The following is a 27,964-nucleotide window of genomic DNA, read 5'->3' as shown; positions in this document are numbered from 1 at the left end:
CAAAATATCTGCTATATCTTGCTGGAATCCTACAAGTTGAGCTTCAGTGGAATAACATTTCCTAAAAACAAATTGCTTTCTATCTAACCAGTTATTAATTTTGCAAACATGTCTAATGTAATCAGAAAGAATGCCTTCCCAAAGCTTACATGCAACGCATGTCATACTTACTGGCCTGTAATTTTCAGCCTTATGTCTATCACCCCTTCCTTTATACACAGGGGCTACTATAGCATCTCGCCATTCATTTGGTATAGCTCCTTCAACCAAACAATAATCAAATAAGTACTTCAGATATGGTACTATATCCCAACCCATTGTCTTTAGTACATCCCCAGAAATCTTATCAATTCCAGCTGCTTTTCTAGTTTTCAACTTTTATATCTTACTGGTTTTTTTTTTTTTTTTTTTTTTTTTTGCTAGTTGCTTTACGTCACACCGACACAGATAGGTCTTATGGTGATGATGGGACAGGAAAGAGCTAGGAGTGGGAAGGAAGCGGCTATGGCCTTAATTAAGGTACAGCCCCAGCATTCGCCTGGTGTGAAAATGGGAAACCACGGAAAACCATAATCAGGGCTGCCGATAGTGGGGTTCGAACCTACTATCTCCCGAATACTGGATACTGGCCGCATTTAAGCGACTGCAGCTATCGAGCTCGGTATATCTTATTGTAAATATCATTGTTATCATATGTAAATTTTAATACTTCTTTAGCATTAGTCACTTCCTCTATCTGGACATTTTCTTTGTAACCAACAATCTTTACATACTGCTGACTGAATACTTCTGCCTTTTGAAGATCCTCACATACACACACACACACTCTCCTTGTTCATTAATTATTCCTGGAATGTTGTTCTTGGAACCTGTTTCTGCCATAAAGTACCTATACATACCCTTCCATTTACCACTAAAATTTGTATGACTGCCAATTATGCTTGCCATCATGTTATCCTTAGCTGCCTTCTTTGCTAGATTCAATTTCCTATTAAGTTCGTTCAATTTCTCCTGACTTCCACAGCCATTTCTAACTACTTCTTTCCAATCTGTACCTCCTTCTTAGTCTCTTTATTTTTCTATTATAATAAGGTGAGTCTTTATCATTCCGTAACACCTTTAAAGGTATAAACCTGTTCCACATTCCTGAACGATTTCTTTAAACCTATCCCAGAGTCTGTTTACATTCTTATTTACCGTTTTCCACCAATCATAATTACTTTTTAAAAACTGCCTCTTGCCTGCTTTATCAGCCATATGGTACGGCCTAATAGTCCTACTTTTAAAACCTTCCTTTCTATCATATTTATTTTTAACTACGACAAAAACAGCTTCGTGATCACTAATGCCATCTATTACTTCTGTTTCTCTATAGAGCTCATCTGGTTTTATCAGCACCACGTCCAGGATATTTTTCCCTCAAGTTGGTTCCGTCACTTTCTGAATCAGCTGTCCTTCCCATATTAGCTTATTTGCCATTTGTTGGTCATGCTTCCTGTCGTTCGCATTTCCTTCCCAATTGACGTTTGGTAAATTCAGATCTCCTGCTACAATCACATTCCTTTCCATGTCGTTTCCCACATAGCTGATTATCTTATCAAATAATTCTGAATCCGTGTAAACACGACCCTTTCCCGGTTTGTACACTCCAAAGACACACGTTGCCTATTATCTTTAGAAATGAGCCTTACGCCTAGAATTTCATGTTTCTCATCTTTAACGTTTTTGTAGCTTACAAATTCTTCTTTCACCAGAATGAATACTCCCCCTCCCACCATTCCTATCCTATCTCTACGATACACACTCCAGTTCCGTGAGAAAATTTCTGCATCCATTATATAATTTCTCAGCCATGATTCAACTCCTATTACAATATCTGGTAAACATACTATATATCTATTAAATTAATTTTATTCCTTTCTTTACAATACTTCTACAGTTCAACACTAACATTTTTATGTCATCCCTACTTGACTTCCAGATCTCTGTACTCTCATCACCGCTCCCTAGACAACCCCGTTTCCCTGAATGTACCTCCCTATTACTCTTCTAAATAAATTTCCTAACATAGCTTGGAATGAACCAACTGGTGATGACGAACGTACGAATTTGGAAAACCCGAAACAAAATAATATAGAAAGGGAAGAGAACTACCTACGTAAATCCTTAATAGCTGGCAACCATGTATTACTTAATTGATAGCCAGTGTCCCTGTTGAAATTGTTAGGATTTTTACTTATTTCCACACCTTCCCATATAATGGAGATTCATATTTGATACAAGTGGCCCAGACGGTAGTAGAGCCTACATTGGCAGGTTCATTCTCGACTCAGTCCAGTGGTATTTGAAGGTGCTCTAATACACCAGCATCTCATGTCAGTACATTTACCGGCATATAAAAGAAATCCTGCAGGACGGAATTCCAGCATCTCTGGAAACCATAACAGTAGTTAGGGGGATGTAAAACCAGATTCATTACTATATTAATATTTAACACATATTAACATACAAGCAACCCCCAGTTAGTTAACAACCATAAGGTCTTCATACATATAAGAGTAGAACGCTAGTAATCCGAATCCCATAAATCCAGATGAACATATCTTCTGGACGCACTCAGTTATTAAGATGAGTTCCAAAACGGTCAATCCTGAAAGCCTCTGCATGTCAACCGTTTGGAGGGTCAATGTTATGTACAGTCAAGTGAAATAAATACTTGGAGCTTGACTATTTTTAAAAAAATACATTCTGCTAGACGACCATGGTTAGTTTGCAAGGCAGATAATTAAGGGTCTACTGTACAACACATCATGCTATCAATCATTACTGGACAACAAAACAGTTAATACCTCCCTTCACATAGGATTGGCACCAAAATGGCCATCTGGCCATACAATTGAGCTTAATTCATGACCCCAGATAATTTCAAGGATAATAATGGCCAGAGGAGAAAAGTTCATCCTCAAGCTGGTGAAATCAGTTTCCATTTCATACAAAATCACACGGAAAGTCAGAAATATCAACGTTCCATCTTTTGCAGAACTGGATTAAACACAGTTTTATGGTTCTAGCTCACAAAGCATTTTTTTAACTGAATTTTTAAAGTTTGGGCACAGAAAACTATCTGAAGAAAAAATTCTAGGTAGTGATCTTTTCTATGAAAGTTTCCATCCGTTTTATTTACACAGTCAATACTGCCATCACTTTCACAATGTAAGTCAAGGATTAAAATAAACAGGTGGCACTGCAATCTAAAATATGATCATCCTGACTTGACACTCTGTTTTTTCACTGTCCTATAAAATAATATCTGGCAACTTTTGCACCGATACACAATCACAGAAAAGTTTTATCTGAAAAAGATCTTTATACACTGCATAAATGAGCTCGTCGGGGGCTGAGAAGAGATGGGTGTAGAACTGGGATTGATCAGGAGAGAGCCTAAACACGGCAGTGTACCAGATGTATGCATAAGTTTTTGCCGGTTTTTGTGGTAAAGAAAGAATGTAATTTTCAATGGAAATTCATTTTTTGTTTATTCAAAATATTGGCCATCAGCTTTTACACATTTCACCCATCTTTCAGGTAAGTTATGAATACCATGCCATAAAAACTGCTTGTCTTTTGCGGCAACCCATTCATCGAGCCATTTTCCAACTTCCTCAAAATTGCTGAAGTGCTACTCAGCGAGCGCGTGCCCCATTGATGTGAAAAGGTGATAGAAGGCACCAGGTCGGGGCAGTACGGCAGGTGCGGAAGGATGTCCCATCCAAGCGATTTCAAGGTGCCTTTCACTGGTTTTGCTGTGCGAGACGGTGCATTGTCGTGTAACAAAATCACTTCTGGCCCATTCCGGTCGTCTTTCGATCAATGCATGATTTAAATTAATCATTTGTTGGCGACAGCGTTGTGCATTAATGGTTTCGCCGGGCTTCAAGAGTTCTATGCACTTTTGTGGTCTACCAGAGCGCGCACTGTCTTTCACACTGAAATCACCCAGTTTAAATTGTCAAAATCATGACTCACATGTTCTAATCGATGGAGCATGTTCACCATATGTTTCTACCAGCAAACGATGACTTTCCACAGCCTTTTTCTTTTGATTAAATAAGAAAAGCAATGCGTGCAGCAAATGTTCTTTTTCAGGCACAGACATCAACATGATCACTGAATGATACAACACAGACATTACTGTTTGGCGGACTCAACTTGTGTGTGTGTGTTTGTAGGTTAATGTCAGATGAAAAACTGACGTAGGTTTCAAATTCATACGCTGTGTACTGTTTGCTGGCGCCATCTCTTAGTGAAACCGGAAAAGACTTATGCATACACCTGGTATGAACATCTGAATATTGACCTTTTGTCTTTCCATGTTTGTCCTCATCTCCAATTTCTGTTGTCCCCTCTTCCCACACTGATGTGCCATTTTGTTTGTCCTATTATGTGTGTTCCTTTCTTATTCCCCTCTCCCCTTCCCTCGAACTTGATTTGACACTTGTTTGTTCCTTTCCTGGCGGCCCTGTGGTGTAGGGGTAGCGTGCCTGCCTCTTACCCGGAGGCCCTGGATTTAATTCCTGGCCAGGTCAAGGATTTTTATCTGGATCTGCGGGCTCATTCGAGCCCCACTCAGCCTACGTGATAACGATTGAGGAGCTATCTGACTGTGAGATGGCGGCCCCGGTCTAGAAAAACAAGAATAACGGCCGAGAGGACTCATCATGCTGATCACGCGACACCTCGTAATCTGCAGGCCATCGGGCTGAGCAGTGGTTGCTTGGAAGGCCAAGGCCCTTTGGAGCTGCTGCACCATGGGGTTTGGTTTGGTTCGGTTTGGTTTGTTCCTTTCGTATACTTATATTATTACCCCAATGGGTTCCTTTTCTCCTTTTGTGTTTGTCCTTATTCTTTTAATCCCTGTATTTTTGTCTTATGTTTCCTCCTTATCCAACTTTCTTTCTATGCTACAATTATCCCACATGAATACTGAAGATCTGTCAAAGTGGCCACTCAATGAGTGTTGATGCCCATTCTCCTGACGAAGCTGGGAAGGAGGAATAAGCTCACATTGGGGGCTGAGAAGAGATGAATGTAGAACAGGAATTGATAAGGAGAGAGTGGGATAAAGAAAAATTACTTTTAAAAAATACTGGAATGAACTGCTGAAAATGAGAAAATAATAAGGCAAAATTGAAAAAAGTCATAAAAGTAAAGTGGCAAAAAAAATGAGAAAAGAATGAATAAATATGCATTTCTGTAATCAGGGGGCCGTGATGAGAATTTATGTATAGTACTCGGCACGTAAGGCTATACACTAAAAAGCAAATATCACTGCCTTATTCTCTTTTTAAATTGGTCATCACTGCTGCCAACTTAACTAGTTACATATTGAAATTACGAGACATAACCATCAACAAACTAACCCCAATGTAAGTATCAATAATGGAGTTACTCTTACTCAAGACCGTATTAATAAAACGCTGTGTTCGTCATTTACACCAACTACATTATTAAATGCATTATTTGAACATGTCATAATTCTACTTACTTAGTATTACTCAAACATATTTACAACCCTAGAATATAAGAAAATATGCGTTACTTATCTCTGCAAATATAACATTAAAGATATTCCCATACGGCAGTGGCAATACGTATAATCTCGCAAGTCATGAAAAAATCATGACTACATAGTGCCAACATGCAGGATTAACAGTAGTAAATGTAAGACGTATCGGCAAGTATGGTCCCTTAACTGTATGGTTAGTGATGCTGAATTGAACCCAACAGTTAGAAAATAACTACAGTTGAACCTTGATATCTTGAGTCACTTCGGGGGCTAAATTTTATTTTGAGATATTGAGAATACCATTTTTGAGTATGTATAGCACATAATTGATTCATATGTATCTACGAGCTTATACTGAACACATTATTTTTAACAATATTTAAGAATATACACTTTTATAGCATCACTTTATTTATAACCCTTATTATAGTAACTTTTTACAAGATATACAGTACATACAGTAGTGAAACAAGAAACACACCTCGGTTAACATCTTTGCAAAAAATCCGTTAGTCTCTTCTGTTTGTTACTGTTAACCTTTCCTCCCGTCATGTTGAAACTTCTCGTCAATAGCCCGCAGCCGAGATTCGTAAATGGAGCTTGTCATTCGCAACTTCGGGGGTTGCTTTCGTACGTAACTGGTAATTAATTCCCACCTGAGAAACAGCGAACCTTCGCTGATTTTTCGATTATTAGAAGTTTTAGTTTTTTGGTTCACGTCATATAAGTTCCTGGCATCACTGTAAACTTTTCTTTACTTGTTATCTGTTCTTCACAAAACACAAATGCCGTACTGCACAGTTAATGTTGCACAAAATTCGAGATTTTTTTTTTTGTTTCAAGGGAGGAAATGTTCGCTTCGAGAAATCGAGAAATTCATGAAAGCGACTTTTGAGTAATAGAGAAATAAATACACGTGAAGGATAGGACAAACGGCCAGGAAATTTAAGTTACTTTGAGATACTGAAAATTCAAGTAATGGAGATTCAAGATATCGAGGTTTGACTGTATAAATTAATACCTTCAATATCAACAGGAGAGAAAGATTAAGGTTGTAGCCTTGATGTATGCGCATATATAGCGGGGGCAGGGACTATACTGTATGTTAGCAAAGTGTATGATGCACCAGTTAAAAGATGACATGTCATTAAAATCCAGACCTGATGATGAGGGTGGCTCTCCAACGAGAGGACTAGAAAACAAAGTTATATGGTTTGGTCCACATCTTGATGACATTTGTTCTGAAAACTGTTGTCGACAGGAAATGCTGGAAACTGTGATTTCGATGCACCATTTGGTTGCTGTCACATATCTGCGCAGGCGCATCTCCCGAGTACGTCGCTGTGTCATTACGTGTGAGTGAGTGAGAGAAGCAGACGTGTTTAGTGAGAAGTTGAATGCAACACAAAAGGGTGCTCATATTAAAACAGCACGTGTTCATTGTTGAGTGTTATGCAAAGCACGATTCATGGAAAACCTGTGCAGAATTGTTTGCAGAAGAGTTTAAGAGTGGAAGTGTTTTAGCTTAACCTTCAGCTAAGTCTGCGATGCAAAACTTAGTGGCAAAATGGCATGAAACGGGCTCTGTAGCGAATAAAAACCGTAACTATCTGAAAAGAGTTCAAACACTATTTAGGTCAGGGATCTATAAGCTGGTTGGAGTTCACTCAGCCTACAAGATTACATTTTTTTTGCTAGTTGCTTTACGCCGCACCAACAGAGAAAGGTCTTATGGCGACGATGGAATAGGAAAGGACAAGGAGTGGGAAGGAAGTGGCCATGGCCTTAATTAAGGTACAGCCCCAGCATTTGCCTGGTATGAAAATGGGAAACCATGGAAAACCATCTTCAGGGCTGCCGACAGCAAGGTTCGAACCCACTATCTCCTGGATACACGTTCACAGCTGCGCACCCCTAACCGCACGACCAACTCGCCCAGTGTGATTACAATTGAGGAGCTATCCAACAGTGAGGAAACATTGCTCGAATGAAGGGAAATTTAGAACGAAGTCCGATGAAATCTCAATGCCATTTATCTGTCCAAGTGGGAATTAAAGAGATCGTTGTGTCAAAATATTATCAAAATGGACCTGCACCTGTATCCTTACAAATTTGCTGTTGTGCTTGCATTAAAGCATCCAGACGAAAATTTGCGTGTTGAATTCTGCCGACAGTTTCTGAGTGAAGTGGAATGAGGACTTTTGGAGCCTCAGTTTTTTACTTTTTTCAGATGAGGCCATTGCAGCATCTTTTGTGATGTTCATTAAAAGGGTCAATCCCAGATATTTTCCGGGTCAGTTTTATTTTGCCCACCCTGTAGTAGGCACACAGTATAGATTACCACTATGTTATATCTTTAATAACTGTAAGGAAGATACATAAATTAAATATTTCCTCAGAAGCTAAGAGTTCTTGTTTCTAAAGCATGTAATGACATATTTCATTATTTAATTATTATAATTATTATAATTATTATAATTATTATAAAAATGAAAATGCACAAAAACTTACCATGATTTCAGTACTAGATAGCGATGAAGTTTCTTGCCAATTCCTTTCTGAAATTCTTCCGCCAGTTTCTGAGTTCGCTCAAACTGATCATCTTTCATCAGTGGACGTACACTGTTTAAATACTGAAAACAGATAACATTTGAAATAATTAGGTTTTACTTGGAAAGTGGTTGAATGAATGAATGAATGAATGAATGAATGGTGAATATAAATATGAAACAAAAATCAAAATTTTCAATCCCAAACTTGAGATTCAAATTTTCAGGATGGTTTGTTACATAAAAGCTCTCCCCGCCATCTAGTAGTAGCATGCCTGCTTCTCACCCGGAGGCCCTGGGTTCAATTCCTGGTCAGGTCAGGGACTTTTGCCTGGATCTATAGCCTGGTCCAAAGTTCACTCAGCATATATGATTACGGTTGAGGAGCTATCTGACGGTGAGATGATGACCGAGGTCTAGAAAGCAAGGAATAACGAACGGCCAAGCAAATTTGTCAAACTGACCATGCGTCACCATGTAATGTGCTTGGTAGACAAAGGCCCTTCAGGCCTGTAGTGCCATGGGGGTTTGTTTATTTCATAAATACATTATATTACATTGTATTACATTACATACAATACATTTTCTTTATAGTGTTTTACCACCATAGGCTGTCAGACCTATCAATTTGGCAGAACGTGCCCTGATTTCCAGAAAAAAGTTCCTGCGTCCCTCTTTGAGTCAAAGTGGGATAGAGAAAGTCCTGCATTTAGAAAATTAAGAAGAAAGACATACTTTCCAGTGTCGACTTAGTAAAAGTAACATAAAAACTTTCCAGTCTGTCAAACACACAACAATTTCAATGTACAGTAAATTATAACACTATAAACATACCTGTAAAGGAAAACACACTATTATACAAAGAATGACATGTTTTGTTCTACAAGAACATCCTCAGATTTTATCAAATCACATCAAACATGCGTATATATGTACAGTATTGTTTAAGTTGAGTAAACTTGTCAATGATAGAGAGCTAGGTGATAATATGAACAAGCTTCTTCTTCTTCTTCTTCTTCTTCTTCTTCTTCTTCTTCTTCTTCTTCTTCTTCTTCTTCTTCTTCTTCTTCTTCTTCTTCTTCTTCATCTTCTTATTCTTCTTCTTCCATTCCCTTTTCACGATTCGATCTGGGTAGGTTAACGTACCAAAGCCCTCCACCTTACTCGATCTTTCCACCATTCCTCTTCTAGTACTTTATTGCTATCGACTCCTCTATTTGCAATACAGTCCACAACAGAGCTCCTCCATCTCATTCTAGGCCTCTTTCCAGTCTCTGTACCCATCAATCTTCTCTTTGGTATTCTCTCCCCTGGCATTCTCGTCATGTGTCCAAACCATTTTAGCTTTGCTATATCAATCCCTTCTTGTAGTTTACACACTCCCACGCTTCTCCTTCTTTCCTCATTTCGTATTCTATCTCATCTTGTCTTTCCCTATATGCTCCTCAAGAACCTCATTTCAGCTGCTTGTATCTTACTTTGGTTCCGCTCAGTCAATGTCCAGGCTGCTGAAGCATAGGTCAGTATAGGTTTATAATAGGACGAGTATAAAACCTTCTTGCACACACTGGTAGAAACTTGCAGACTGCTGTATTCTTAAATAAATTTCTCCATCCAAATTTCCATCTTGTGACATCATGCTGCGCAAATTTTTAAAATTTTTCACTACTTCAAGAGGTTAATTTCCTATTTTTATCACTCCACTGGATTTTCTGTTCTCTCTCGTCATGATCAAAGTCTTGCTTTTTGCGGTACTAACATTTGTTCCAAAATTTCTTATCTCCTCATTCCATAAATCAACTTGTGTCTGTACTTCCTCTTCATTAACTTCCCAAACTACAAAGTCATCAGCAAAGAGCATAGACTTTACTTGCTCACCCATCATCTTCTCCTAGAATTCTATCCATGATGATAATGAAGAGTAAGGGAAACAATACACTTCCCTGTCTTAACTCTGAACCATTGAGTTTAACCCACTTTGGTTCTAACACAGCTTTTGCAATTTTGATACAATGCTATTACCATCTGCATTGTTGCATTCCACATCTGTGCCTCTGTCAATGTTTTCCATACCAAATTCCTTGGGACACTGTCATATGATTTTTCAATATCTAGAAATGATACTACCATGTCCTTTCCATATTCCCAATACCTTTCCATCATTTGATGCAATGTAAATATTGGGTCAAATGTGGACCTGCCTCTTCTGAATCCATACTGGTGTTCTGCCTATTTTCCCTCTACTCTGTCTCTTATCAGTTTAAGAAAGATTCTTTCAAGGATCTTGGCTGTATGAGGGATCAGTGTCACTCCCCTGGGTATAATTTTCACATTGCTTCCTGTCTCCTTTCTTGAAAATTGGTATAATGACCCCTTTTGTCCACTCTTTTGGAATAGTCTTTTCTCTCCATATCATTCTGAAGGGTCTATACAACCACTGTAGACCAACTGCTCCTGCTGTTATTATCATTTCTATGGTAACCTCTTCAATTCCAGCTGCCTTGCCTTGTTTCATTCTTTTAGTGGCCCACTCAATCTCTTCCATGGACACATCATTTTCCTTATCTTCCATCTGCACTCAAACTGGTTCTTCAATTTCTCCTTGTACCAAGGTATTTTGCACATTGTAAAGCTGTTCAAAGTATTTTCCCCACCTCTGCAATATATCCTGCTTCTGTGTCATCACTTCCGCCTGTTCATTTTTAATGAAGTTAGCACCTAAACCTGGGCTTTTCTTCTTTTTAACCCACTGGAATAAGATCTTTTTGCTTCCAGTTGTATCTTCTTGCAGAGATTCAGTGAATTTTTGTCAGCATTTCTTTTTCTCTTCTTGAACTACCTTGGAGTACTCCTTCTTGCAGTGCCTGTATTCTGTTTTGCATTCTGTTGTTCTATTTCTCAGCCATCTTTTCCAAGCTTGTTTCTTCCTTTTAACTATATCTTTTTACCCTGTCTTCCTGATACTCTTCCACAGGTCTTTTATGGAGACTCCACAATGACTGTTTTAAAGTATGCCCATTCTTCTTTGACCCTTCCGATGTCTTCCTTAGGTATGCCTGTTTTAATGTGTGTCTGGAACTCTTCATTGATTTCCTTCTCCTGCAATTTCCACACCCTTAGCTTTCTCTGCCTAATCTCAGTCTTCTTTTGTATCTCTCCCATCTCTAACATAGCTATCACAACTCTGTGATCTCCTTCGAAAGATTCACTTGGGAGAGCTGTTACATCTACAAACATTATCCTGTTACCTTTCTCGACCAAAAAGTAATATATCAGAGTTTTGATTTTGTTATCTCAACTATATCTTGTTATCTTCTGACTGTTTTCCTTTTGAAACAATGTGTTACCAATGATCAGCTCATTTCTTCTACAAAAGTCTACCAAAATATCTCCAGCCTTGTTTCTCTTCCCATATCCAAATGGTCCTATAAGCTCTTCATCTCCTTTTCTTTCCTGACCTACTTGGGCATTCATGTCTCCTATGATCACAACTTGTTTATTCTGTATATGGCCTTCCAGATATTCAAGGTATTGCTCTAGATCCGTATCTGTATTTCCTGTTTGTGGAACATACCCCTGAATTATATCTGTAACACCCATTTCAAGTCTGACCTTAATCAACCTGTCTTTATGTTTTCCACTAATTCTAGGTATTCCTTTAGGTCTCTTCTAATTATGAGACCTACACCATTTTTGGCTTCTCTTCTTCCACTATAGTATAAGGTGTATCCTTTCTTTAGTTTCCTCTCACCTTTTCCTTTCCATTTGGTCCCACTGATTCCCAACAATGCTATATCTTTGTCAACCATAAAAACTACACTTTCTTCCACTTTCTCTGTTAGTGTCACTACACTGATGGTCGCTATCTTGATGTATTTGCTTGCTGCTCGCCCATTTCTCACATTTCTCCCAGCATCACAAGAATTGCATGCCGCTTGTGGGGAACGCCCCAGCATTTTCCGAGGCTTCAGTACACTTGTAATCATATAGGCTTTTATTACGATGGGTTCGCTACTCCCAAAGGCATTTTAGAGCTACTGCCAGTCGAAACTTGTAGGTCGCTCCTAACATGGAGAACAGACGCCTTTTGTAGCCGCTCCTCTGCAGTAGAGATGCTAGAGTTGATATGGTGTGTCAATGGCATTTCCTCCACTGAGGGCCCATTTCCCTTCTATAAGGACTCCTCCGCCCTTAGCCGTTGGTCCTTATAGTGGGTTAGGCAATTTACCGCCGCCCATCACTCGGTGTGGAGACACTGGCTGTATGGTTTACTCCTTTACCATAGCAGATTAACCTAATATGAACTGCCGATGGTAAGTCCGTTTGCTCCAAACAAACACTATTTTAGGACAAGTTTATGTAACGTAAACTACACTGTACATATATACGCATGTTGTAAGTGATTTGATAGAATCTGAGGATGTTCTTGTAGAACAAAACATGTCATTCTTAGTATAACAGTGTGTATTCTTTTTTAGGTATATTTATAGTGTTATAATTTACATTGAAATTGTTGTGTGTTTGACAGACTGGAAAGTTTTTATGTAACATTTTATAAAATTAACATAACTTTGATTTTTAGCTACTACTGGTTGAAGTAACAAATTTAATGTCTTGGACAAAATTTCTCCACACAGACAAAAGCAAGCATCTAAAGAATAATATCTTGCATATAAATGTGGAATCAAACTTTTGCTGACCTGCAGGTATATATGGCCCATAGCAACCACTTGGAATTACCATCTTTTTATATTAAGAAAAATTGCACCTTCCAGTCAGTTTTGAATGATATAAGGGCAAACCCTTACGTCGGTGGCCACAACTGCTGCTACAACAGCCTCTCCAGGAGCAAAGAGGAAGTATAGGAGTGACCTAATGTGCTTTTGCACATGTGCAGCATTGCCATGCAGAACTGAGCACACACTCAGAAAAGGGCAACATTCACCTGCTCTTAACCTAAAGTGATCCTCAGGTATGAAAACTGGATCATGTGAAAGCTTTTCCTTTCCAAGTTAGTGTTCATAGATGAAAGTTCAAAATGATTCACTCTACAATAGTTTCCACGAAACTTGTTCAGGATACTTTAGTTTAGGATTTATGTGTAAAACATCTGAAAACACTGAAAGTAACACAACATTTCAACAACATTTTAATGACTCCTGCAGATGTTATCATATTTAAGCAACACATAGCCTTTAGGTTTCTCGGTCTAATGTACAAAATACACAAATTTATGAAACAATATAACCTACCTGAAAAAGAAAACATTTTACTAACAACAGAATGATATATTTCATTCTACAAGAACACTCTCAGATTCTACCAAGTCTTTTCTTTTTCAGGCATGTTCAGTGTTTCTTAAATTTGTATTTTGTGTTTGACAGACTTAAAAAGTCAGAGGTTATATTAAAAACATTGACTCTGAAATAAATGTCTTCTATATTAACAAATTTAAACAACACATTCTACAAGAACATTGTTTGAAAATATCATTCTGTTGTTAATATATTTTTTTTAAATGAATCTAAAATAATATAAATAACATAATATAAATATAATTTAAATAAATATAAATAAATAATAAAATAATATAAAACCGGTTATAACTACTCCGAAGGAACTGCCAATTAACATCGAACAGACTTCGCTGTGATTGTGGCCAACCTTCAGTAATGGAGAAGGCATTATTATTATTATTATTATTATTATTATTATTATTGATGATGATGATGATGATGATGATGATGATGATGATGATGATGATGATTGTTGTTTTAAGGGGCCTAACATCTAGGTCATCGGCCCCTGATAGTACGAAATGAGACGAAATGCAGCGACAAAATAAAAATCCAAAATACTCCACTGACCAGAATTCAAAGCGGGAGGACAAAAAATGAACGGATGGATATGAATTTAAAGCAATCAGTGGAGTCGACCCGCAATGCCTCAATCTCAGAAACTGATGGAAAACAATAGTAATACTGACCAAGGGACTACTTCTATAGCTCAAAATACTGAAGCGATGATGCTTGCAAGCTAAAGGGGTCCAAAATATAGGTCATCAGCCTCTCACAATGGTACTTATCGCTTGGAAAGTAGAACCATGGTATTTGTCATGGTGTGGTACTAATCAAAAGTATCGTAGACTCGCGGCATTCCACACATTATGGTACTACTCACAGGTAATGAAATTCGCACATGTAATACAGACCTATGGAGTTTCGCACATGGCGGCACCATTTACAGGCAACGCAAACCTATGGTTTTCATCACATAAATGTACTAACCACAGGGACTCGTACTATCCCGTGGTGTTCCGTGTATAGTGGGTAATCACAGGCAAGCCAGAACCCTGGTGTCGCTCATATAGTGCTACTAATCACAGGTACCGTAAAAGCCTGACCGCGCGGTGCTCCTGCGTGCTACTAATCACAGACCTATTTGGTACCTAACATAGTGGTACTACGCACAAGTAACTTAACTGGGGAGAGCACATTACAAATATCTGTAGAAAAGTGTACGCGTCCCTTCACCCACTAAAATATCATCAAAATATGCTGCCACTAAACATGAGAATTAGGCTTATAAATACTCTTATCCTCCCTATATTTTCCTACTGTGACGTAGTACTAATTGATGCCACGAGAGAACAACTAAACCGATTACAACGTGCTATGAATTCGTGTATTAGATTTATCTTTTCCTTACGCTATGATGTTCATGTTACCCCTTATTATCGACAACTTTCCCTTTTAAAATTTTAACAATATAGAAACCTCCACGTGGCAGTATTAATCTTTCGAGTATTAAAAGAGAATATCCCATACTACTTATCTTCACAACTCAATTTCCTATCCTCTTTCCACCAGCATAATACACCCTCTGGCAGTACACTTGCTATCCCTCTCAGCAGGTCAGCAGCATTCAGCCGTTCCTTTGTTGCAAATGGAGCTAGAATATGGAATTCTCTCCCCCACAACATTAGAGCCATACAATCCTTAAATTCCTTCAAGTTGTCTTGCCGTGAGCATCTCCTCGATATGTGCCGCCAGGCTGAATGAATCTGGCAGAGTGAATGTGTGTATGAATGTACGTTTACTGTGCTTAGGGTATCTAGTGTCAATCAACTTTTAATTTGTAACGATAGTTTAAGACATGACTAAGAATATTTATAGAGTTTATGTTATTATGTTTCATATTTTGTTTCTAGTTTGTAATGGTAGTTTTAAGATAAGATTATGAATATTGCTCTCAGATGTACTATGTTAATGAAGTGTGGTTAAGTGTAAGAGAGGACCATGAGTCCTAACTTCGCCACTACAAATAAAGGCAAATATAATAATATAATATAATAATAATAGAGACCTATGGTGTTCCCCGCATGGTGGTACTAATCACAAGCAGTTTCATGGTTCTTATCCAATCATCCCTTGGTCGCCCCTTTTAGTCGCCTCTTACGACAGGCAGGGGATACCGTGTGTGTGTTCTTCGCCTGTGTCGCCCACCCACAGGGGGTTGTGTGTTTGGTCCGCGAGAGGTATTTTATTTCCCTCAAGTCCGCCGGCAAGCCGGTTAGGACCCCCTATCCGCCACCTGGGACATGCCACATGGGAGTATCACCTCTCCCCCTGCTACGCCAGCGTAGTAGGTTTGTGGTTTATTATTATTATTATTATTATTATTATTATTATTATTATTATTATTATTATTATTATTATTATTATTATTATTATAAGAAGAAGAAGAAGAAGAAGAAGAAGAAGAAGAAGAAGAAGAAGAAGAAGAAGAAGACAGGCAATAGGAGCACAAAGTGATTTCCTTTTCTTTTTTCTTTTTTTGTTATAAATGTTGTGTCTGTAAATTTTACATGGTTAATTAACAGAATAAAGTTAAAACTTGAAAAATTATAAGTGAAATAAGTACTGTATTTGCAGAATGGGACTGAGAGGAATTTTTCTTCAGTATGAACAGCAATGGCAAAGAGAGCATTCCAAGATAAAAAGCATCTGCTACCCAAGGGTGCCCAAACCGCGGGGGGGAGGGCAAGGTGGTGATGCGGCCCCCCCTCTAGCTGTCAGGGAAAGGCAAAAATCTAGTGTAGTCAGGTGTTTTCCTTTCAAGAAAATGATTTAAAAGTCAGTATTACGTAGAAGCAGTAGTACCATCCCCCACTAACAGGCAGAGGATGGCACGGGTTATTCTACCGCAGAATACAAGTCGCCATTTATCTCCAAAATATTAAAAATATTACATACCCCCAGGTCTGGGCCCCCTCCTCACAAACTGTCATATGGGCGTCCATGCTGCTAGCCAACAAACATATAGATATTCAAACTTGGAAGGCCTTTGCAAAAACCTTTGTATGGAGCATGCTTCTGTATGGCTGCGAAAGCTGGACATTAGGAATGCAAGAAAAGAAAAAAAACTAGAGGCAATTGAAATGTGGATCTGGAGAAGAATGCAGAGGATAAGTTGGACTGAAATGAAGAGTAATACCGAAGTCCTCAGAGAGATAGGAGAAGAACGGAATCTAATAACTGAAATTGAAAAACGGAAAATAAAATTTATTGGTCACATTCTGCGGCATGAGGAGTTACTTTGCAACATCACTGAAGGAAGAATCCTGGAAAAAGAGGAAGAGGATGACCCAGAGTGTCTTAGTTCAAGAACCTGCTTCTGAGGTTGAAGTGCAAGACCTACGCTGAGTTGAAAAGACATCTGTGGCTACAGGCTTAGCCTTTAGAATATGACGATGATGTACAACAATAATATAATCTAAAATAATATAAATAATATAATATAAAATATAATAATATAAATTATGAATAAATAAATAAGATAAAATAATAAGTGAGGAAGGAAGGAAGAACAATGTAAATTGATCAGTAGTGTCCCACATGGTCTTGGCTAAAAAAACGAGATGGCTTCTCTATCCTTTCAAATAGTAGAAATCAATGAATGTAATACTCCCAATTCCTTTGCAATGCTGACATTTGTTTTTCCATTTTGAAATTGCCATACTATTTGTGACTTTGCTTCAATATTAAACAATTTCCCTTTCTTTTGTGACATCTTCACAACAATGCTTGCCTTGACTGTTTAACAGACAGACTAATATGAATCTACAATCTACTGAAAACAACAATATGAAAATAATTTTTACACTATTGTCAGCAATTCCCAAATGCATAACAAACAATAAACGTTGGACGTTATAGTCGATACATTTCTCGAAAAACGCGATAAAATTACGACGATTTATACAATATGTTGTAATAAGCGATGCCGTATTAAGCGATTTTTTAAACACAGTGTTTATACAGGATCTAGACGGGACCATTAGATTTTGCCGTTATACCTAATACGTCATTATAAGCAATGCCGCAATAAACTGTTTCAACTGTATATATTAAAAAAATTAATTAATTGTTGTTTCAATACTGTATTCCATTTACCTTTTGCATTGATGATTGTAATGAAGGAACCGGCAAACGTGGCAAGGATCCCTGAAAGCTGTACAGTAAAGGCCTGGAACCTGAAGAGAATATCTTCACCATGACAATCCACAGTTTGGTTTGCCATGATATTTTAGAACCACTACCACGCTCTTCATACATCCAACCCTTGTACATGAGGAGGAGTCTCAAAGTGTAGCGACATATAAAGATGAGAGACAGCCACACAACAGTTCCAAAAAGGAAACAGCTTTCCAACTCCTTCATGTGTTCATTGCTGAAACAAAGCAACTGTATGTAATAAGGATTAATAATACCCCAAACAGAATCAATTTGCAAATGTTCAAAACACTCAGGCCTTGAGCAAGTTACTTTCAATTTTAAATGAGAGAGCTAAGTGATGAATTAACAGCAGTAACTAATTAATTACTGCAAACAAGTCATTCCATCAGCGACAGAATGATACTGTAAAAGTTTGTACAACATGTTCTAAATGTATTTTTTAACAACAACAACAACAACAACAACAACAACATCATCAACATCTACAACAACAACAATAATAATATTATAATAATATTGGTGGACCAAAGAAATTGCTGACCAGAGAAGACGTTGTTTGCAACTTAGATGGAAGGCACAGAGAGCACGAGTCAGCCAAGAAGACACCTCACTCACAGCAGAGTATAAGTCGGCGAAGAAAGAACTAAGAAATGCAATCAAAAAGAGTAAAGTCGACAAATGGTGGAAAATGGCTAAGGGAGTGGATGACGATTCGTGGGGTTTGGGATACTAGATCGTTATAAAGAAACTTAGAAGTTTCTCGAACTCGATGATGGACTCAAATGCAATGAAGGATATTGTAGATACATTATTCCAAGATCATCGTGAAAGGTTTGATGATGATGATGATGATGATGATGATGACTTCATAGATGATGTACCACTTTTTACACAAGAAGAATTGACGAGAGATATTAGGTCCCTTCGAAATAAAAAGGCCCCAGGACCAGATAGTATTCCAGCAGAGATACTAAAGCTGATAGCAGATTTCTGTCCACAAGTACTGCTGAAAATGTGCAATAGCTGCCAGCTATCTGGGTTTTTTAGTGTTCGCTTGAAAACAGCTTGGCTAGTTTTAATAAGCAAAGGGAAATCTGGGGACTATAGGCCTTTATGTATGCTGGATACTGCTGGTAAAGGATTAGAGAAACTTTTGCAGCTAAGAATACTTTCAGCAGTTCAACTAGCTGGAGACCTCTCTGATCGTCAACATGGTTTCCGAGGAGGACATTCGACAATCGATGCAGTATGGGAAGTGTTGAATACAGCGAAAAGTGCACAAATGAGTAATCATCATTGTCAAAAAGTGACACTCCTCGTGACTCTGGATGTTAAGAACGCTTTCAACTCGATAAGGTGGAATAACATATTGAAAGCGCTTCAAAATACTTTCAAACTACTCGAGTATCTCGTGCGCATAATGAGAAATTATTTAAAAGATCATACTTTAGTATATCACACAGAAGATGGGCAAAGAGTGAAACGGCTCACAGCTGGTGCAGCACAAGGGTTCATCCTTGGGCCAAATCTGTGGAACATTGTGTATGATGGATTGTTGAGGTTAGAGATGCCGGAAGACACAATGCTAGTGGGCTATGCTGATGATATAGCTGTCTTGATAGTAGCTCGAAATTTGGAATTGGCTCAGTTTAAAATCAAGGGATGCGACAGGTGAAAGATTGGATGGCGAATCACAGATTGCAACTGGCAGAAAACAGAGATCGTTCTCTTGACAAGAAAAAGGATCATGACCATCATTCCAATGTATATTGGACAAACAGAAATTGAAATGTCTAGAAGTATAAAGTATCTCGGTGTGACACTTGATACCAAACTTACTTTTTGGGATCATATCAAAAAGGTGACAGATAAGGCAGTGAAAACAACAATTGCGCTGAGAAGATTAATGAGCAACGTTAAAGGTCCGAAGTCTAGCAAACGACGACTTCTGATGTTGATAGTGCACTCAATACTTCTATATGGTGCCAAAGTCTGAGCTGAATCACTGAAGTTTGAAAAATACCGGCGAAGGATAGCTGCTGTACAGCGGAGATCAGCTTTGCGTATTACAAGCACATTTTCAGACAAGCACATATCGCGGTTCTTACAGTAGCAATGGTAGCATCGACTGATTTACTTGCCTTAGAGAGAGAGGAAGTCTGGTGAACTTAAGGGGAGCTTGGAAAGAAGCGCGCTAAGGAGCTAGCTTATAGGCAACGAATGGAGCGGTGTCAGCAAAGATGGGAGGAAGATCCTCGAGGAAAATGGACTAAGCGGCTGATACCACATCTAGCTGATTGGGTTGCCCGAACTCATGGCGAGGTTAACTTTTACATTACGCAACTATTGACAGGTCACGGATACTTCCAGAAATTTCTACATAGAGTAGGTAGGTAGAGCGAGAGACTCAGCGTGTATTTACTGCAATGATGTAGACGATGTATTTCACACATTTTTTGTATGCTATCACTGGTCAACTCAGAGAAGATGTTTACATACTGAGCAAGGAGAGTTAATCATACATACATACATACATACATACATACATACATACATTATCATTATAGACTGTTATCCCTTTCAGCGTTCAGTCTGCAAGCCTCTGTGAATTTACTAAACGTCGCCACAATCCTCAATTTGCAACTAGTGTTGTGGCCTCATTTAGTTCTATAAATTATTGTGCAGGTGATGCTACGAAACCAAGAATCTTGGAATCAGGTAGCAGTATATGTACAAGGCATCCTGTGTCAGAAAAAGAGGGATATGAATGCCCATGAATGACAGTAAGGAGAAATAAAGGAAGAAGAAACCTGAGAAATTAGCACAACACCACCCTGAAGTAATGCGTGGGTTTTAGTGAGTAGGAATCTCACACGCTTGTGGAGTGCGGACCCTCACAAGTGTCCCATGAAAGATTTCCCACACTTCCCTGTAAAAAAAAAGGTATTATTATTATTATTATTATTATTATTATTATTATTATTATTATTATTATTATTATTATTATTATTATTATTATTATTATTATTATTAAGTAAACCAATTCACGTATCTTGGTTCTTAGTTCTGTAATTACCGGGTGAGTTGGCCATGTGGTTAGGAGCGCACAGCTGTGAGCTTGCATCCCGGAGATAGTGGGTTCGAGCTCCACTGTCGGCAGCCCTGAAGATAGTTTTCCGTGATTTCCCATTTTCACACCAGGCAAATGCTGGGGCTGTACCTTAATTAAGGCCATACCGCTTCCTTCCCACTTCTGACCCTTTCCTATCCCATCGTCATCATAAAACCTATCTGTGTCGGTGCAACGTAAAGTAAATTGAGAGAGAAAAAAAGAGTTCTGTAATTTCCAGTGACTCTCCTAGATGTCCACAGTCAAGTTAATATGGTCTGGATGGAGTGGCAGTGAACTATTGGAGTTCTCTGCATTTGCCAGATGCCCATTCACCTTAAATCCAAAGTCTAAAAGACCATCTCCCGACCAGTCGCCCTGAATAGGTGTGAATACTGGCCGTGACAGTCAAACCTGAACAAGCGCTGCATGCAGATGTGCATGTTTCGCAGGTCACTTGGCTTGACCTGACTGGACCATGTAACAATATAATTATCCAGAAAATCATGGGTTTTGCTCCCCACTGTGGACAAAATGCATGCAGCCCGCCTCAAAAGGTATGGCCATATCTCAAGCAACGAAGGGGTGAAGATTGTATTTCATCACACTTCATCCAGAAATCAACGTTGTGGTTGCCCCTAGAAATAGTGGCTCGATCAGATAGAGAAAGATGTGTGCTATGCTCATCTAGATCCTGATGATGCTTTGTACAGAACCAAATAGATTATTATTGATTAATTTTAGGGGACTGGGATCTTTGACCATCGCCTATGTGTAATAGTGTGGAAATAAATTATGTCATTTCTATGTCATGCAAGGTCTGTAGAAAAGTGAGTAATAATAAATAATTGGATGTAGGATTGGGATACGAACTCCTGAATCTCAAATAATGTGATATAAGTCAAGTCTATAAAGATATGGAGAACCCAGAGAAAAACCACACTAAATCTCGCTGCTGCCAGAACAAGAATTTGATCCCTAGATCTCCAAATCATTTCAGAACTATCATAGCCACATCAATTTCATGTGACAAGATCCTCACCAAAAAATTAAGAGCTAGAAGAACATTAAGACAATGCTTATTACCCTTGTCAGATGCTTGACAACTAACAGTATTTTAAAGCAAGTATGTTTCTTAGTCCTGTTTGTGCTGTGAAGTGACAAGGATTTTCAAGAACATCATGCTAATATTAATTTTTTGTTAATATATGGGGTAAAAACTCAAGACTGTACGGTAACTCTACAACGGCAAGATCAGAAGTGTTCAAGGAACACTGGTGTTTCAAAGAGAGCTAGTATGGTATTTAATCACATAAAATGAGCACTCTGGTTAAGTAACCCAATTTTTTTGATTTAATGTTCTCAATCAGAAGAATTAAATTAAGTTTCCTAATGGAAAAGGAAAGGAAGAGAGTACAAAATCAAATCACTAAATCAATCAATCATCTGCAGTTAGTGTTGTCATCCAGGTGACAGATTCCTTATCAGATGTTTATCTAAACTTTTCTTGAATGATTTCAAAGAACTTGGAAATTTATTGAACATTTCTTGATAAATTATTCCAATTCCCTATTCCTCATCCTATAAATAAATATTTGCCCCAATCTGTGCTCTTTAATTCCAACTTTATCTTTATACTGTGAAACCTCAGAATGCGAGTAACTTGGTCTATGAGTGGTTTGCAAGACGAGCAAATATTTTAAATGAATTGTAACTTGATAAGCGAGTGAGGTTCCGCAATGTGAGTGTCGCGTGTGCCTACATTCTCCCCTCCGCCTGCCTCTCTCTTTCCTGTGAGAGTGAGCGTAATCATCTCCCGCGCTGGACTTCAGTTGGCATGCCTCGCTCGTACAGTCAACACCGTACGAGTGTACATGTTTTGTTTCTTTCATTAGTGTTATAACTGGGGCCCGGATTTTTAGGTTTTAAACTATTTTATTCCTTGCTAGTTAACTGCAGTATTTTAACTTACTTATCCATTTCATTACCAGTGGAGTAAATTACTCGAATCTTATAAAACCTAAAAATAACTAAATAAGACGTTAAAACCTAAAAAAACTAAATGGGCTATTCAAGACAGTATTACGTTATTTTGAAATAGAAGTACCAAATATTAATGAAATTGAATGATTTTTTTAAAAATAAACATTATTCAAGACTTTTTGAAATAACTTCATGGTTTGGAACTGGAAGTGGTTTGTAAGTATAACTAGTGCGAACGAAACAACGTGATACGATACTATTCAACTAGGGTACACCACAAATCAAGAGACAACCCACTAGCGTTCACTGACCTGTATCTAGCAGGTACAAGCCCGCCTAACTTGCCAGCTTCAGTGCATCTCTCATTGTGTACGGTCGACTACCGCCAGCTACGGCGCTGTTCACTGTTTAGCTCTATACACATTATTATGCGACAGACTAAAATTAATTTTCCCTATAAATCTATTTATTATTGAAGGCAGTTTAAGAAGCTTACGCATCTACGAAGTAGCGATGCCTAAAGGCAAGTCATCTCAAAGTTGGTTGATTCGCCAGTGGATTGGTAACGATCCGGACTTTACTACAGATGGCAAAATTATATTTTGTCAAGTCTGCCAAAAGCAGGTAAGGAATTATTTAGCATACCTCCAATAAATAAAAAATTCCCATTACTATAATGAAAAGTAAGTTTCTTTTTGCTATTTGTTTTACGTCGCACCGACACAGATATGTGTTACTGCGACGATGGGATAGGAAAGGCCTAGGAACTGGAAAGAAGTGGCCGTGGCCTTAATTAAGATACAGCCCCGGCATTTGCCTGGTGTGAAAATGGGAAACCACGGAAAACCATCTTCAGGGCTGTCGACAATGGGGTTCGAACCCACTATCCCCCGATTACTGGATACTGGCCGCACTTAAGTGACTGCAGCTATCGAGCTCGGTAATATCCGTTTATGTGAAGTGCTGGTTTCGGCAAATGTGCTGTGGAATACGCTGAACATAGCTTGCACTGCCCGAGATGCTCTTCGCATTCTTTGGCCAAGAGAAAAACAGGATGGCAAGTTTTTACTTCTTTTGAGTCATAGTGCGGCATATATTGCCAAAGCTGGTGAAGTATTGAAGAGTTTCTGCCCTAACATGCTGCGTGTAACTTGCATAGGCCATGGCTTACACAGATTGGCTGAAGAGGTTAGAAATAATTTTCCATGAGTAAACAGTATTGTTTATTCTGTGAGAAAGGTGTTTCTTAAAGCTCCTAGCTGCATTCTCACATTCAAGGAAGTGTTGCCTCAAACTCCTCTTCCTCCCAAACCCATAATCACTCGTTGGGGGACATGGCTCAATGCAGCCCTATACTATGCCAATCACTTTGAAGACATTAAAAATGTTATAAATTCTTTTGATGTCGATGATGCACTCTGCATAGTGAAGGCTAAAACAGCTCTCACGAACAAGAACGCTGTTTCACTTGCCTTCATTGGGGCACACTTTGCTGATCTTCCTGCAGCTATTGAGCGTGTTGAGTCGGCATCGTTGCCGTTAAAAGATTCAATAGAAGTTGTAGACTCCATTTCGAAGAAGGAAATACCAGGACCAGTGGGTGAAGCCTATTCACTCAAGCTCACCAAAATTCTACAGTGGAACCCTGAATTTTCAGCAATGAACAGTGTGTCTGCAATACTTCAGGGAGAAGAAATTGCAGGCGAGGTACCATGGGGACCTAGAGCTATTGCTTCAATGAAGCTTGCTCCAAGGACTTCTCGTTGTGTGGAGCGTACATTTTCCTGCTATAAGAATATTTTGAGAGATAACAGAAAAGTTTTACTCTGAAAAATCTGGAAATGTATTTAGTTGTACAATGTAACAGCAAGTGAAAACTGTGTTCTGTGCTTCTGAAAATGTTTCTTGATGGATTGGAAGTGACAAAAATTTAACCTACATGAACCATTCATTGTATTTGCGCATAAATATTTTATGTTATTTTGAATTTCAGTTGGTATGATGTGTTTGAAGTGCTTTCATTAAGCCATTCTGTCCCATATTTTGAAATGAGTGGTATAGTTTTGTACTAGAGAGGCGGGAAGGTTACAATAAAGTACCGTTACAAAAAATTTGAATGAATAGTATAACTTTAGTAATGATTGAAATGATCATTAAAAACTATATCAGGAAGATAAAAACCTAAAAAAAACTATTTTGAGCTATTAAAAAAACTAAAACGTGGTTTTTAAGAACCTAAAAATCCGGGCCCTAGTTATAACTGTACTGCAACGATGGGCCCAGTGAACGAAAAAAAGGCTGAAAAGGAATTCTGTTGGAAGAAGGAGATGATTACGATGGAAGTTAAGAAGGAAATGATCGAAAAGTATGAACGAGGTATGCGAGTGGCTGATATCGCTAGATTTTATAACACGTCTACGTCAACGATTCGCACAATATTAAACAAGAAAGAAGAACTAAAAGCCGTAGATGCAGCAAAAGGAGTCACAAGACTATCAAAGCAATGGCCACGTGTTCTGGAAGATGTAGAAAATTTGCTTCTCATTTGGATAAATGATAAGCAACTAGCAGTCGATACAGTGACCGAGAATTTAATCTGCGAGAAGGTTGGCCTCGTAAGTAAATTACCATGTAGTACATGTACGTTAACAGAAGTCGAAGAAAGCTTCAAGGCCAGCACAGGATGGTTTGATAACTTCAAGAGGAGAAGTGGCATCCATAGTGTTGTGAGGCACGGTGAGGCTTCCAGTTCGGATGCTAAGGCAGCTGAGGCATTCACTGCTGAGCTGGTTTATTCTTAGTCTGCATCCCCCACCCACAGGGGTGTTGTTCCCTCTTCCTATGTCATCCTATTATCTGCTCCTTTTCACGATCTGTCGTTGTGTTTATCCTATCCATGTTCCTCTCTTTATAATACAACATGATGAACCTATGAAACTTTTATTTATGTAACCTACTTGAAACTGATGAATAGGGCCCGGATGTTTATGTCCTAAAACTGCTAGAAATATGCAAGCACTTATGACCTAAAAATGTATTAAAATATGACAATAAATATGACTTGAAAGTTTTTTTAAATGTGAAAACCGCTCGGGATGGAGACATCTCATCAAGCTTGCAACAAGGAAATGATAGATTTATGAGGTCACGATGCTCAGTAATGAGCATAATGACTAACTATGATAAACGACGATGATGATGATGATGATGATGATGAAAGTTTTTCGGTCACATTTTTGAAATCTTCAAAATCTTCGAAATCTAGCCGCTGTTAAAATTAACATTATATTGAAAATATACTTTTAAAATCTAGAACATTCAATAATAATAAGTAAGTAATAATATAAATTTTATTATTACATTTTGAATTTATTTAATTACCGTACTCAATCCAGAGGTAACTCTCGACTCTGCACAGAATGAAATAAATGTCACATTCCGATGAGCGATCGGGAAGAAGTACAATAGCAAATTACATGTATTTTAAAGTTTTCAAATAGGAACAATCTTCTATTTTCACGCAACATTGACTTGTAATGGGGAAAAGACCATTGAACATCGCAGGATGTTACTGGGGCACATTTGAAATACATCAAATTATTGGAGTTCAATTAAGGCTCATTATTCTGTCACTTTATATGTATCTGTCTCTTTCTATACAGCTTACCCTCCTAATTCACATAAATATATATTTCTAAGAAAGATAATTGTAAGAAATTACAGACAACAATTAAGAGATGTGAAAAATCCGTCTTCGAGATGACTGCAAGCAGGTATGTGAAAATGGAATGAAAAGATAAAAAATGAAAGAAGACTAAAATTCATAGGGGAATATGACCATAATACGAAAAATTACTGAAAAAATGACCAAAAACATTAAACTAACCAAAATATGATGTTATAGGATTCTTGAAAATTTCATATTTTTAGTCAATGTAGATAAAATCATGCTAAACTTTTTTATTTTCCATGGAAATAGTATAAAGAAATAAAATATGACATGTCAAACATCTGGTTCCTACTGAGGAGACTGATTGTTTAAATGACTACAAAATAGGATCGACAGCTTGTAATATTGAAAGAATATTCAATCTGACCAAGGTAAATCTTTTGAAATTGAAATAAAATTTCCTATGTTCTACGTTAAAACCCTTATTTCTCATATTCGAATTGCTAACTACCTGTTAAAAGAATTTCCAAAGCTAATAATTTTATGAAATCATTTTCTGGATTATACTCCATGATATCCAAAGAAAACTGCCTAACATGCCATATTTTAGTATTGTAAAGCAAAATAATGCAAAGCAAAGTCATCTCCATACAGGCCATGAAGGCCCTTGGAGGAGTGGAAGGAAAAGACTTCCTCTATCCGTAACCTCGGCTCTTGATGGGGTACAGTGGTTAGTTCTATGCCCGGCTGCCTTTGCCCCCAGAAATTAACCTGGCACTCATTTTTAGTACAGGTTGAGTGAACCTCAGGACTATATGCACCTCCGGAAGTGGAATTTTAGTACTATAGACAAAAAAATATGAAATATGCCAGCATGCACACAATTTGGAGCAATTAAATCATAATGAATGTTATATTTCCAGAACACACAAAAAATGTCTTGACAAATGGATGAACTATAATCTAAAACATCATCATTGTAACTGGTAACTCACCCAGGTAAGTGTGGTGAAATTCTGTTGATAATATCCGAAACATTTTTGTAGCCAGAAAATTTGATCAAGGCGATGATGGCGACAATGAACCATAGACTCTGTAACGGGGCTGGATACACACCATTCTTTAAACCATTCTGTAAACAAAATACCTTCATGTTACTTCCTTTCCATACCTTTTATTGTAGAAGTAATAAAATTATCAACACACTCTCCCTATCTTGTGATGAAGGGATTATGTTCAGAACCATATGAAACAAGTCAACATGTCCTCTGTTCACACATTAGATGTAGATAAGCAAAATGGGTGTAGTGATGGTCATCAGGATTTTACAAGATTTCACCAAGATTTCAAGACAGAGAATTTACCATATTTTCTTCCAAAGACAAAAATGAAACAAGAGTTTTACATTCTGACAGGTTGTGGCTGTTGGCATGTTCTACTTTGTAATTACATTGTTGTTCTTTTTGTACACTGCACCGACACATGCAGGTCTTATGGCGACGATGGGATAGGAAAGGCCTAGGAGTGAGAAGGAAGTGGCTGTGGCCTTAATTAAGGTACAGTCCCAGT

The 27,964-nt window shown here is 38.1% G+C and overlaps 1 protein-coding gene across 2 annotated transcripts in view; it reads right to left on the bottom strand.

The window, feature by feature from the left end:
- The window catches only part of LOC136857271 (carnitine O-palmitoyltransferase 1, liver isoform), a 336,584-nt gene that overhangs the window by 90,453 nt on the left and 218,167 nt on the right, over positions 1-27,964 (bottom strand). For both annotated transcript variants that reach the window (XM_067135788.2, XM_068225119.1), the window contains 3 exons: positions 27,391-27,527; positions 17,571-17,847; positions 8,078-8,199 (listed from right to left, as the gene is read on the bottom strand). In XM_067135788.2, coding sequence (XP_066991889.2) covers positions 8,078-8,199; positions 17,571-17,847; positions 27,391-27,527 — 536 coding nt within the window. The remainder of the gene's footprint in view (positions 1-8,077; positions 8,200-17,570; positions 17,848-27,390; positions 27,528-27,964) is intronic.

Source organism: Anabrus simplex, chromosome 1, assembly GCF_040414725.1.
Source record: "Anabrus simplex isolate iqAnaSimp1 chromosome 1, ASM4041472v1, whole genome shotgun sequence".
NCBI classification, from domain to species: Eukaryota; Metazoa; Arthropoda; class Insecta; order Orthoptera; family Tettigoniidae; genus Anabrus; species Anabrus simplex.
Note: the sequence above shows the minus strand (reverse complement) of the source record. Positions and strands in the feature narration are given on the sequence as shown.